Source organism: Malaclemys terrapin, chromosome 3 (genome assembly GCF_027887155.1).
Source record: "Malaclemys terrapin pileata isolate rMalTer1 chromosome 3, rMalTer1.hap1, whole genome shotgun sequence".
Lineage (NCBI taxonomy): Eukaryota > Metazoa > Chordata > Testudines > Emydidae > Malaclemys > Malaclemys terrapin.
In genome coordinates, this window is record NC_071507.1 from 118,242,749 (window position 1) to 118,257,884 (window position 15,136).

A 15,136-nucleotide genomic window follows, 5' to 3' on the forward strand; every position below is an offset into this window, starting at 1 on the left:
TGAATTTCAAAGGCTTTTTCCCCAGACTCTCAAGAAGTGACATTTAAGATAACATTTTAATTTTTAAACTAGTATTAAGAACAAAATAAAATCTAAAGTGCACAAGTTGATAATCTTGGCAAATAAGCCAAAGATTTGAATAACCTTTAAATGGAACTACATTCTGTCTCATAGAGGTAGGAACTCCAAATCAGACCTGGGGACATCTTGACAATGTTTTAGGGAGAAGCTTTCAGTGCTCCTGCCTTGCTGTATCTGTTCTGTGGCTAAATCATGATCTTCCTTCTTCAGGGCAGTTAATCTGGTGTCTTTCATTAAAATTCCATCAAAATACTACATGTGCTCTATCTACAATGAACCAGGCTAGAGGGCCACTCAGACTTCAGCTAATGCAGAATATAGCTGCTGTCTTGTGGTCCTGCAATGAGCTCAATATCAGTGGAGTCCTGTGCCACTGCACTGTGGAGCTCACTCCAGGATAGAGACTTTACTCAGCAAAACTTGTTACATACAGTCCATTACTTCAGTGCTCTATATACTGTTCAAACTTGAAGTTAATTCCTAGCTACAATCTAAATTACTGGTTTAACCGTGTAAAGCTCTTTATGATTCGGGTGACTGAGAAACTACCTTTCTTCCTGTCATGCCACCATGGCAGAGTTTAGCTGGAGTGCCCAAATGCCAAAGATTTGAACATCTGGGGAGCTGGGTGGGAAAACATCCTCAGTGGAAGGCGCTTAGTTCTGTAACTCATTTCCACCATTTTGTCTCCCTCTTTAGTTGAACAGAGCCAAATCCATTGACCTTCAGGGGCATACTGCAAATCTCTTTATCTTGACCTTTTATGAGGGAGAAATTGAATGGAGCATCTCTATTTTTTCCTGTGGAGCGTTTTAGTTGATGACAATAGATTAGATTTATGTTTATTTTTAAAAGAAATTGTATATGCCTATGCATAGAGGTCTTTTGATAGGGACATTAGGTATGTTGAAAGAATAAATAGTTTTTTGAATTAAAAATGTATTTATGCGTGTTGATAAAAAAGGATGCACTGATGCTACTTGTATTTAATGCGAATATAAGACTGGATCAAGTGCTCACTGTTTGGTTTTCTTTGTAACAGGTAACGAACATTCGTAAAGTTCTGAACCGGCTTGATAAACCAGAAGGTCTTTACCCTAATTACCTGAATCCCAGTAGCGGTCAATGGGGTCAACGTAAGTATGGCAGTTCTTCAGAACGGCCAGTTAACTATTTTTACATACCATCTCTAGGAAGAAATAAACTCTTGATTGTTTCTCTCACTCTTACCAATTGACAAACCTGAGTTCTACTTGAGTTACTTATTTTTCTACCCACTTCATATATGATAATGTATATTTCTCTGACCTCTAGCATATTTGTTAGTAGAAAGCTTTTGAATGAGTCTAAGTGTGTGGTTGAAAAATGTCTTTTTTCACTGAAAAATTTAAAGTGCTCTGTTAAGGCTGCTGTTTAAAGAAATGCTATCAGTTTGTCTTGGATCAAAATTCTATGTTGGTATAAATTGGTTTAGTTTCACTGAAGTTAATGAAACTGTGCCAGTTTATATTAGCTGAGGATTTGCCTCTATATTTCTTCTGTGAGTGCTTCCCTACGTCCATTACACTGTAGGCGTATGTGTCTCATGCATTGGTTCCAGAGAGTTTTCCCTAGTGGTATCTGTAGGGGCCGTCCTACCCATACCCCAGTTCTGAATGGAGGGCACAGAGGAAGGAGCCACCCCACCCCTTCTTGAGTTTTTCTTACCTTCTGTAATCAGTAGTCGGAGCATTCTTTGTTCACAACCTCGCTCCTTGAGAACAAACTTTAGCTAACTTTTGCCTATTGCTACTGTGTTTCATCCGTTGGACATTATTTTTCTTTCTGTATTTTCCTTTATATTTAAAATTATTCCCTTTAGTTCATTTTCTGAATTGGGCAGATCTCCAGGTCCCGCCTAGTACTGGGGAGCCTATGCCAAGGTTGCCAGCTTTCAAGCCTTGCTTTGGTTGTCAAAAGCAGATTCCTATCAGTGACCCTCATTCACACTGTCTTAAGTGCTTGGATGGGAGCCACATAAGAGACAGATGCTTGATATGCCAGGGCTTAAAGACCCAGAATGAAAAAGCTGAGGGAAGAGCAGCTTTGATGTCTTCTTACAGAGGCTGCTCTTAGATCAGTGTCTGAACCCTCTTGGTTGTCAAATGGAAGCTCAACAATTACTCCTCCTTGGAGTGCTCCCCCAGCTTTACCAGCAGATAAAAGCCACAAGAGATCACTGGGACTGTCTTCTTTAAGGTCTACACAGCAGCTAGACACCCATGGCTGGCTGGTGCCAGCTGATTCAAGCTTACAGGGCTTGGGCTATGGGGCTGTTTCATTACTGTGTAGACTTCCAGGCTTGGGCTGGAGCACAGGATCTAGGGCCCTGCTCAGGATCAGCCCGAGACCAGAAGTCTACACAGTAATAAAACAGCCCCACAGCCCAACCCTCACAAGCCTGAGTCGGCTGGCACAGGCCAGCCACAGATGTCTAATTGAAGTGTAGACATACCCCTAACCCATTCAGAAGCATATGAAATCATCAGTATCACGTTATTTGAAGCCCAGGCTCCGGGACTGCTCTGCAGATGGTCATGCTGGTACTGATGGTAGAGTGTGCCCTTTGGCTTGCTGCTCCCCTGTACTGGCTCACTTGGATTCCCTAGACCTTTGCCGTTTACACCAGAATGCTCCCAGGGACCATTGAGACAGGCGACTACTTCAGTTACAGCACTAGGTCAGTCATCATTGTCCTAGAGGCCTATATAGCAACAAGAGACCTACTATGCTGGTCAGTACCAGCATTGCCATTGATTCAGGGTGAAGACCCTATTCCAGCACCGTTGCAGGTTCTGCACTCATAAGGTCTAGTACAGTCTGCTGTGGGCCCATCAACCTTATGCCCTGTACTGGATTCATCAGCCTCTTCTATGTCCATCTCTAGACCTATGGTACTGGCTCCATCTTGTTGCACAGTATCCAGAAGTGGGAAGCATTTCGTTCTTCCCCTTCTACTGGGTTCCTCGCATAGATTCCAGGACCAGAAGGGACCACTGTGATCATCTAGCCTGACCTCCTGTATTAACACACGTTATAGAACTTGCCAACATAATTCCTAGAGCATATTGTTTATAAAAACATAGAATCGATTTAAAAACTGTCAGTGATGGAGAATCCACTGTGACCCCTGGTCTGCTAAGATCCTGAAACCGGTGCCCAGCCCCTTCAAGTCCCCTTCATTTGTCTAGATACACTCCCTCCCCTCCCTGCCCCCCAATTCCACTTGGCTGCGGGAATTCTGGTATTCTAGTTGCATCCTTCAGAGGCAGTGTGGAAGGTAAAGCAAGCATTTGTGGGACGTTTCTCTATTGACTTCTTCAGAGTAGCAACATGGTCTTCCATCAACACATTTACTAGACAATATGCACTTCTTGCTTGCATCAAGAAAAGAAACAAATGTGGGAAAAATGGTTCTATAATTCCTCTTATGATGAGACTTCAAGGCCCATTGCGTTTGATAACAGCTTGGGAGTCACCTAAAGCGTAAAAGACATATGCGAGCACTCGAAGAAGAAAGAATGGTTATTCGCCATCTTGTAACTGTTGTTTTTCGAGATGTGTTGCATATGTCTGCTATATGCCAACCGTCTTTCCCAACACATCGGAGTCTACCATTGGCATGCCAGTCCAAAAGAACTAAAGGAGGGTTGGGGTGTTTCCATTCAGAGCACGAGGAGCCAGAGCATGAGCAGGGCTGCTCCTATGGGTACTGCTAAGAAAAATTCCCCAGCACTGGTGCTGCATGAGATGCACCCAGACCTACAGTTTAATGGTCATATGCAACACATCTCAAAGAACAACAGTTATGAGAAGGTGGATAACATTTTTCTACAGATGAGTGTTTATTCTGCTGACATTAAATGATGCTGGCAGACAATTAAGGAAGTAAGCTAAACAGAATTATATTGCCTTCAATTCCATTGGAAATATCATGAGGAAAAATCTAACAACTACCAATTAGTGGGGAATGAATATGTAGAACAGGGATCGGCATGGGTTGTTGAATTAGAAGGTGTTACTAGAATCCCTTTTTTATATTGTTACACTATTAAACAGTTGTGGTTTGGGGGTTTTTACATGACGGGACATTGGTTTGCTTTTACTGTAGCAATCCCATCATCGAAATTCTTCTGAACAGTTGATTCAGTGCACCCACTGAAAAGAAACAAAATAGAAATTATTAAAATATTTGGGCCGAGATCCACAGAGGTACTTAGGTACCTATCTCATGCCCGAGCCCCAGCTGGATCTTCAAGCCAGCTGAAGATAGGCATTCCCCGGCCTGTCTCATCTGTGGGACCTGATCTGGTAGGCGTGCTCTGAGCACTGCTATTGGATTGAGGCCCATTCAAAATCCAGCAGAATGAGGAAGAGGTAGTGGTGCCACCCTTATAATTTTTAGCCCACTAGATAGAGCACTTACCGAGGATGTGGGCACTCCCATTCAATTCCCCCCCTCTGGCTGATGGGGAGAAGGGTTCAAATCCTTTCTAAGGAGAGAGCCCTAACAATTGGATTTTGGGATATTCTAATGTGGGCCTCTCTCCATCTTAACCTGTTCCACTTTGGATAGATGCTGAAATAGTCATTGGGCCAGAGAGAGAGAGAGAGACTGAGAATGACTGTATGTCCTGGTAGTTAGAGACTCACCTGGAGGTGGGAGACCCAGGGTCCAGTCCCTCTGCTCCAATGACTCTTCAATTATTTATCTAAAGTGTGACAGCTTCCATTGGCTAGCTTACGCAGCTACCCACCTAGCATGCTGGCTTTTGTAGATCGCATTTTTAGGTGCTTATCTCTCCTCATTCATCATATAGAGAGGCTGGGTGCCTAACCCAGGCTTTGTGGATTCTAGTGATTTTCAAGGTATCTAAAAATTAGGCATTGCAGCACCTAAGTTCCTCTGCGAAACCAGGCCTTAGAATATAAAAGTAAAATAATTGTTTTGGGAAAGTTGTTCTTTTTAAACATGTTTAGTAAAGTATTTTAGAGGGAATGACATAGTTTAGAAAGTCTCTTGCTGGTTTTAAATGCCAGTTTTTGAAGAAACTATTTAATATTGACTTCCTTATATTTGTTCGTGTTTTCTGCTTTTTAAATAAATGATCTACATGCACACTAAAGGACAAAAGAAAAGATGGATAGGAAAAATCATTTAAGTCAGCATGAACACATAGGTTTTATTCTCTAGACACCCACTTTTTCAGTCTAGCATAACACTAAGTTGGCACGATCTGGTAGTCTTTCATCCTTTCACTTTTTTTTTCTTTTTCTTTAAACAGAGGAACAGGTTGCTTATTCTGTCTTGTCCTGTTATTTTGACTATATCAGACAGCTCAGTTCATTTCAAAGCTTGCCAAGCATGCAGTCGGTTAAACAAGACACACAATGGGAGGGGACATAAGGAATCCTCACTGTTCTGTTTGCAGCCTGGGTATATTGGAGAGTTGTCCCCAAAGGCAAAGGAAGTGACTGTTTTATTGAATAATGGAATCCCAAGATTTGAGGACCTAAATGATACTCTTATATCTGTCTTTAATTTTTTTTTTTTAAAAAGCCCTAAATGTAGGAATATCTCTCCATTTTAATAAATTTCCAGTCAATTGTTATGCCAGTTTGTAAATTCATAAGAGTTCTTGGAAGTCTTTTTACCACCAGGCTTTAGCTTGAACAAACTCAGTTTATAACATTCCTCTGACTCCATTTTGTACTTCTTTTTATCAACAGTGTTATAAAGCAGTAGTTTTCAACCTGTGTGGTCCACAGACTACACCTCTACCTCAATATAATGCTATCCTCTGGAGCCAAAAAATCTTACCACGTTATAGGTGAAACTGCGTTATATCGAACTTGCTTTGATCTGCCGGAGCGCACAGTCCTGCCCCCTCCAGAGCGCTGCTTTACCGTGTTATATCCGAATTTGTGTTATATTGGGTCGCGTTATATCAGGGTAGAGGTGTATTTCTAAGATTTTCAAAGGAGTCCGCACATCCATTTGAAATTTTTTAGGGATCCACAAATGAAAAAAGGTTGAAAACCACTGTTATAAAGCATAGGCACAGGTAACCACAACCTTTTGTAACGTCATACCCATATTGACTTAGCAAGGCTTTTTAAATCTTAGAGAGCGAGAGAGACATGTGCATGCAAAAAACATGCATACATCTGTATATTTCTATGTATGTTTTAAGACAGTGGGCACTGTTGGCTAGGAAGGCCTTCTCCATGCCTGTGACCCTGTGCTTAGGCAATTATAGTTGCCTACTCCTCTGCCTGTCCCCCTTTATCGGCCACAGAAACTCTGTTTTATTAAGATATGTCAGCTAGCAACTGCCCTGAATAGATCTTCAAACACAATTGTCCTTGACTAAAACAATAATAATATTTACTGCCATAGGTACAGAAAGAGAGGTCATAAAATGAATGAGAAATATGACTAAGCTAAAACCTCATTAGTCTGGCATTAAACTTACCTAATATTGCAGTGCCTCATGTGGTAGGAAAGCCCCTACTCTCACCCAGTTTAAAAGCTGCCGCTGTGTCTCTGTGATTTGTCCTTTTTTAAAAGCAAATCAAATTCTAATTCTGCTGTTTAGGCTTTTGACCTTTCTTATGTTTATATAATAGTGCCTCAAAAACTTCTCTTTTGTATCAGATCAAATCCCTGGTACATGTCCGGGAGCTTGTAATTTATAAAGCCATCTTCTTTTACCAATGGCATGTAATTTGTATATGGAAATTAGCTTCTTGTCCATACAAACCACGAACACAAGTGTTGATGCAGGTCGATCCACGGCATGTTAAAAAAGCAACAAATAAAATAAAGTCTACATTTGTTTCCTCTGTTCCAATTCAATTGCTTTTTTTGTTTGCAAGCACGGATTTTTCACAATGGAAGAAAACAAGAACTAAAGTCATAAAAAGATGTTTTATTTGAGATTATTTTTCCAGTGCCTATTGATTGCAACAAAAAACTAATTGCCACAATATAGAAGTATTCAACTCACAAACATCAGCCAGGGAGAAAAAAAAACAGGTTCTGAATGTTAGTGTTTCAGTGCTGTAACTCTGAAGGACATTGTTGGTTCACTGCCATTGTTCTTGTAAATTCATTTAGTCCTTGTTATTTTGACAGTAACCTTACAGTGATTTGCTGCAGCATGCACCAATTGGATTTGTCTCCTGCAATAATGTATATAATAATAAGACTTCTTATTGATGAGATTATGCTTGTGCTATTTAGTTTGCAAATGTCAGGGGTTTCTATGGTAATTTTATTTAGGAAACTGTAAAGGTCATTTAAATGCTGCTGTTCAGTGATCAGCCCTCCATCATAGGAAAACTGCTCTTGGTTTTTTTGAAGAAGCCTTTTTTTCTTTTGGATCATGAACGATAATTAAATGGTATATATTCTTCAAAAATTAAAGATCTAATCTTTTTAAAAAGCTCTTCATAATTCTGGTAATTCATAATTCAAAACTTTGCATAATCATAGTGCATTTGTTTGGCGTGGGATAGTAGGAAATATTTTGGACACCTAAATTGGACACTGGAGATCACAGGCTAGTGGAGAAAAGACACACTGTCATGGTGAAGTTTTAATGGAAATACACGTAGATTCTATATTTGCATGACTTTCCAACCCCCAAGGTGAGCAAGAGGATGCATTTTGTTAATGGGGGGAGGGAATTTAGGAATTTTAAAAATTCCATTCAACTTCATAGAGAAGCAAGGATAGCCTTGCAGTCAAGGCCCAGGACTAGGAGTTAGGAGTCATTGGCTCTATATCTAGCTATGCCACAGACTTCCTGTTAACTCCTGTGTGCCTCAGTCCCCAAATCTGTGAAACTAGATGATTTTAGCAACAGAGGGTCCTGTGGCACCTTTAAGACTAACAGAAGTATTGGGAGCATAAGCTTTCGTGGGTAAGAACCTCACTTCTTCAGGTGCAAGTGAGGTTCTTACCCACGAAAGCTTATGCTCCCAATACTTCTGTTAGTCTTAAAGGTGCCACAGGACCCTCTGTTGCTTTTCACAGATTCAGACTAACACTGCTACCCCTCTGATACTAGATGATTTTAATTGACTAGTATCAGTAAAGCACTTTGAAGTCCTCTTATTGAAGATGCTCAATAAATGCTAATTATTAATATGAGTAACAATAGTTTTATTAGAAAATATTATTTGTGGAAGAGGAAATCTTTATCTAGTGCTCTTGTTCTAAAGTGTTGTAGAGGGCACTTAAGGCAAAACTAGTTATAGTAATACTTGAGATATTGAAATATTTACTTAGTAGGAATACATTAAAATAATGTGGTGGTCTTTTAAAAACTTGCCTGTTACTTTAGATAACTAGATTTGGGGCTGATCCTGCAAACTGGATCATCAGTAGCTGTAATCATGTGAACAATCCCATTTCCTTCAAGAGGACTAACTCATGTAAGTAAAGTTAGTCACATCATAAAATCCTCAAATCCTAAATATTTGCAGTTGAACACCCATAGTATTTGCATTATCAAGGTATTTTCTGCAGTAGATCTGGGACAATACAAAGGAACATTGCAGGTACTGAGGTAACCTTAAGAGAGAGAGTGTGAGTGTGTGTGTGTTTTATATATATAGGATAAAGTTGGCACATTTTTAAGGGCCACCACAAGAATGTTCGCCATAGTTCTTAGAAATGCCTGAAGTTCAGTTATAATTTTTTTAAAAATAGCTAATTTTTTAAACGCTACAAGGGCAATCTTCAAATGTGCTGAACTCACTTAGCAGCAGAAATCCTATTGAAAATCAATGGGGCCTGTGCTCCTAACTCACTTAGATGCTTGTAAAATTTTCAGTTTAGAATAATTAACTGTTAATCCCAGCAGAATAAGGAATGCATTTGTGACATTAGGAGTGGGTTTTTTGCCAACTTTTTCTGTTTTTTAAAAAAAGTTACAATATATTATAGTTACACATCTTTTGTCTATCTTAGATTATAAGCACTTATTCGGTGCAGAGATGTAGATTTTTTTTCATTTCTGTAACGTACCACAAACTCTAATGACACTATGTAAATAATAATGTTGCCTCCTCCCATTCTGTTACAGGTCATCATACAAGCAGAAAGACTAACCATTTATTTTAAAAATATTTTCTGCTGTAAAATAATTAAGTATTTTTCTGAGGTTTTGGGCTATATTTATTACATGATTGTTATAGGGAGGTATACTGAAATTTGTTAATCTATCACAGTTTGAAACTGTAATTGTGTTTCATTGCTCAAATTCAAGGTGGAATTGCTGAATCCTCTTTTTCTCTTTTCAGATCACGTTTCCGTTGGAGGACTTGGAGATAGCTTTTATGAGTATTTGCTCAAGGCATGGTTGATGTCAGACAAGACAGATGAAGAAGGCAAGAAAATGTATTATGATGCTGTTCAGGTAAATGAGATATTTAAATCTTTCTTGCCATAATAAACTAATCTATAATGTTCCTAAAGGAGCAGGCTCTGGGGAGAATGAGGGATTTATGCCTTTGCTACCTCAGTGAATAAGTTTTTTAAAAACTAGTTGTTTTATAAGACTTTATCAGATATAAATCTTAGAACAGTGCAGATGCTCTGTAGGAATCTAAAACTGAACTGAAATTATTTCAATTCAGGTTATAAAAACCGTATCTAATATTTAAAAATGTGTATAAAATGTGCATTAGTGTGTAATTTTTTAAAGAAAGCTTTATCTACAAGCAGTGCCAACTAGGATTCCAATTTTCCTCATGATAACATAAATTAGATGCTTTTCTGTCCCTTTTCTTATGTTTATGATATAGGAAATCCCTCTACTATGTGTTTTAATTCCCAAAACATATTACTGAAACTGCTAGAGTATTTTGAATGTGGGCATAATAGTGTATATAGTATATAATCAGTCTGTGGATAATTATCGGTGAAATTACAGTACTGCATTAGTGTTGCATAAGCATAGTTACATCATATATTCATTTTTCAGCTTTTGTGAAGTGACAAAGTGCTTGAATTGAACTGTGATTGGAAAAAAGTTTATCCAAAAATAAAAATTGTACATAGTCACTCCCAAATGCAGAATACATTGCAATAATATAAAAGATCAATGGGGAAGGATACATTCTGGCCACCAGTGAAAGGTCCAGAGACTGCTCACCACCTGGATGAAAATAGGAGAGCAAGCTGCCTTTATTAAGGCCACAGGTTCAGATCCTTGTAGTCTTTTGGTAGGCTTCCTTTTGCCTGTTTCACCTCAGTTTTTTTCTGAACTGAGCATGAGCCAGCTGTTTTTCATCTAGGGGTATATTTGCCTCAGATACTGTAACAAAGAGGAGTCAACATTATCTGTGCTAGATGGTGAGGCAGAGCTATTTGTTAGCATAGTGATGATCCTGTAACTTACAGCATCCTTCAGCCTACCCATGCCTTACATAAGTGTTAAACAAAGCTTGTCTACACAGAAAAGTGTTACCAGTTATATCGATATAATTATACCAGTTTGGTTAAACTGATGTAGTTATACAAGTATAACCCCCCTGTGTGGTCACACTTGTTCTGGTACAAAAGTGGCTTTATTTGATTTAGTTTAAACCTGTTTCCAAATGACATAAGCTACACTGAAAAAAATGCCTTCTTACACCAGAGTAAGGATGGGTTGATGGGTTGAAACAGTGTATGTTATACCAGTATAACTATGTTGATTTAAATTCACACGTTAACTTATACTAGTCGTTGGAATTATCATCATTAATATAGGATACTACCATGACACCGATTTAACAATACATTCCTTCGTTAAATCTAAAGGTTACATGGCATTTCTACAATTGCTTTAAGCATGTCTAAAAAGCTTAAATAATAAGCATTTTATTATGTCCAAACAGTAACAAAATATTTATACGCGTTTGATTAAAATACTTACAAACGGGCTGACCCAGGGTGGTTAGACTCATATTGGTCATCTTCAACTTGGTCAGGCAGGTATTAACAATGAGCCCTTTAAGAGTTCGCTTTTTATACCCTATGTGACGTTGTGCAGTCTATATGGTTTTATAAAAACTTGATAATAAGTCAATATAATGTAACTGAGCTGGTTTTAGAGAAAATACGGTAATAAGTGAATGTAACGTAACTGGGATATGCTTCATGCAAAAGGTCTCTTGTAAGGTATCATTACAAAGCTTATAATCTACTGAGTATGATCATCTGATTTGTATAAATGTACCACTCTTGTATCTAAAACTAGAAATATAAAATGTAACTCTGAGGGCCTATTGTAATTGTGTAAAGTGTGGACCATTAATGATGGTTTGGAATCTTGATGACTCCCATTGTCTGCAGATGGCTGTATTTACCTGTGAGTCTTCCTGTATATGTGTGTGCTGGCAAGTGAGTAATGAAGTCTTGCAGTGACATGTGATCATGTCACCTGAACTGGAATCCATCTTTAACCTGGTGCTTTTCCAGTGAGGGGGGGTGGAAACCCAGAGAGACAAAGAGTTCCCGCCTTATGCAAAAGATATATAAAGGGGGGGAAGAGAAGAGAGAGGGAGAGAAGCCATCATGAAGAATCCCCTAGCTACCACCTGAGCTGCAACAAGAGCTGTACCAGGGGAAAGAATTGTGCCCAGGCCTGGAAGGTGTCCAGCCTGAGAAAAACTTACTGAAGCATCTCTGAGGGTGAGATTATCTGTATTCAGTTTGATTAGGCATAGATTTGCGCATTTTATTTTATTTTGCTTGTGACTTACTTTGTTCTGTCTGTTACTACTTTGAACCACTTAAATCCTACTGTCTGTATTTAATGAAATCACTTTTTATTTAGTAATTTACTCAGAGTATGTATTAATACCTGGGGGAGCAAACAACTGTGCATATCTCTCTATCAGTGTTATAGAGGGCGAACAATTTATGAGTTTGCCCTGCATAAGCTTTATGCAGGGCAAAACGGATTTATCTGGGTTTAGACCCCATTGGGAGTTGGGCATCTGAGTGCTAAAGACAAGCACGCTACTGCGAGCTGTTTTCAGGTAAACTTGCAGCTTTGGGACAAGTGATTCAGACCCTGGGTCTGTGTCTGGAGCCAGATGGGAGTGTCTGGCTCAGCAAGACAGGGTGCTGGAGTCCTGAGCTGGCAGGGAAAACAGAAGCAGGGGTAGTCTTTGCACATCTGGTGGCAGCTCCCAAGGGGGTTTCTGTGATCCAACCCGTCTCAGTGGCGTAGTCGAGCAGGATCTGTGCACAGCTGATTGCTTTGAGATACTGGTAGTGATTTTAAGTGAGTTTTAAGTGTGGTGGCTGGAGAACAGACAAAGTGGTTACTGGTTTGTTATTTTCTGTTTGCTTATTTCGGGAAAGGGAAGTAGGGACAGAAAAGGAAGCAAAATAAGTAAGAATGAAGATCAAAAGAAGCTAAAACTACACAAGTTGCAAATTGCCCAGAAAGACTGAACAATGGGCGCTGGGAATGTCTCTGTTAACTAAGAAGCCCCTGAGCTGAGTGCATCTCAGTTTCAGTGAACTGCAGATGGGTGTGGCCCAACCTCTGTCTGTGCTGAAGCTGACTGGGGTGTCTAATTTAGCAAGACAGGAGTGGAGGGGTGCCTGTTCTGGCAGGAGGGTGTTCTCTGTGGTATCCCAGCTCATCGAGTGATGGTCTCAAGGGAAGACAAATGGAAATTGATGTACAATTTGCCTGGGAAAGGATTGACCTGGAAAAAGGAAAGGCTGCCCACCAGCCTGGACTTAAGAGACAAAGCAAGTAAAACCCAGAAGCATGACCTGGCTGTAATGGAGTGAAAGAGGTGCACAGAGACATGTATCCTGGAGCTGGAAGTTGGGGTCCTGGTGACTGCTGCGGTGGGAACAAACCCCGAGGACTCTAGCTGGAAGCAAACCCAACCTGAGTGAAAGGGGGGGGATTTGGCTGGCCAGCGAAAGGTCCCTCATAACTGGTAGCTGTGAGCCTACAGCTGGATCAGGGTCTCTTTCCCTTTTGGGGGACACAGGAGTGTCTGCCCCATAGGGGAGCCCAAAAATGAATTTTAGGTATACTGCCTCCGCCATGGTCAGTGTCCAAGTCTCTGGCAGTAAGTTCAGGAGGAGGGTGTGACGTTGTGCAGTCTATATGGTTTTATAAAAACTTGATAATAAGTCAATATAATGTAACTGAGCTGGTTTTAGAGAAAATACGGTAATAAGTGAATGTAACGTAACTGGGATATGCTTCATGCAAAAGGTCTCTTGTAAGGTATCATTACAAAGCTTATAATCTACTGAGTATGATCATCTGATTTGTATAAATGTACCACTCTTGTATCTAAAACTAGAAATATAAAATGTAACTCTGAGGGCCTATTGTAATTGTGTAAAGTGTGGACCATTAATGATGGTTTGGAATCTTGATGACTCCCATTGTCTGCAGATGGCTGTATTTACCTGTGAGTCTTCCTGTATATGTGTGTGCTGGCAAGTGAGTAATGAAGTCTTGCAGTGACATGTGATCATGTCACCTGAACTGGAATCCATCTTTAACCTGGTGCTTTTCCAGTGAGGGGGGGGGTGGAAACCCAGAGAGAAAAAGAGTTCCCGCCTTATGCAAAAGATATATAAAGGGGGGAAGAGAGAGGGAGAGAAGCCATCATGAAGAATCCCCTAGCTACCACCTGAGCTGCAACAAGAGCTGTACCAGGGGAAAGAATTGTGCCCAGGCCTGGAAGGTGTCCAGCCTGAGAAAAACTTACTGAAGCATCTCTGAGGGTGAGATTATCTGTATTCAGTTTGATTAGGCATAGATTTGCGCATTTTATTTTATTTTGCTTGTGACTTACTTTGTTCTGTCTGTTACTACTTTGAGCCACTTAAATCCTACTGTCTGTATTTAATAAAATCACTTTTTATTTAGTAATTTACTCAGAGTATGTATTAATACCTGGGGGAGCAAACAACTGTGCATATCTCTCTATCAGTGTTATAGAGGGCGAACAATTTGAGTTTGCCCTGCATAAGCTTTATGCAGGGCAAAACGGATTTATCTGGGTTTAGACCCCATTGGGAGTTGGGCATCTGAGTGCTAAAGACAAGCACGCTACTGCGAGCTGTTTTCAGGTAAACTTGCAGCTTTGGGACAAGTGATTCAGACCCTGGGTCTGTGTCTGGAGCCAGATGGGAGTGTCTGGCTCAGCAAGACAGGGTGCTGGAGTCCTGAGCTGGCAGGGAAAACAGAAGCAGGGGTAGTCTTTGCACATCTGGTGGCAGCTCCCAAGGGGGTTTCTGTGATCCAACCCGTCACACCCTATAATAAAGAAGTGATGTCATTGCCAATTATTAGACCTGAGTGAAGTCCTTTTTTATAATACATTAAACTAACAGACATAGCCAATTATTTACAGCATCTGATACCCAATTAACAGTGTTTTATTTCAATTACTTAAGATCAAATCGTAAATAAGAAAACACTATAAATTTAACACAACTCTTCTTTCTCATGATTTCATTCTTTGTGGTCACATGATTTGGGCCTATTTCTCATGCTTCAGAGTAGCAGCTGTGTTAGTCTGTATCCGCAAAAAGAACAGGAGTACTTGTGGCACCTTAGAGACTAACAAATTTATTAGAGCATAAGCTTTCGTGGACTACAGCCCACTTATGCATCCAAAGAAGTGGGCTGTAGTCCACGAAAGCTTATGCTCTAATAAATTTGTTAGTCTCTAAGGTGCCACAAGTACTCCTGTTCTTTTTTCTCATGCTATTATCACAACCCATTTATTTAAATATTTTGGATGTTTTCTACGTTTTCAAATATATTGATTTCAATTACAACACAGAATAAAAAGTGTACAGTGCTCACTTTAAAAAGAAGAACAGGAGTACTTGTGGCACCTTATATTTATTTTTTATTACAAATATTTACACTGTAAAAAGCAAAAGAAATACTATTTTTCAATTCTCCTAATACAAGTACTGTAATGCAATCTCTTTATCATGAAAGTTGAACTTACAAATGTA

At 39.7% G+C, this 15,136-nt stretch overlaps 1 protein-coding gene across 1 annotated transcript in view; it reads left to right on the plus strand.

Annotated features, from left to right (window-relative positions):
* Nucleotides 1-15,136, plus strand: part of MAN1A1 (mannosidase alpha class 1A member 1) — a 217,639-nt gene that overhangs the window by 165,262 nt on the left and 37,241 nt on the right. The window contains exons 7-8 of the mRNA XM_054021752.1: nt 1,124-1,217; nt 9,433-9,548. Coding sequence (XP_053877727.1) covers nt 1,124-1,217; nt 9,433-9,548 — 210 coding nt within the window. The remainder of the gene's footprint in view (nt 1-1,123; nt 1,218-9,432; nt 9,549-15,136) is intronic.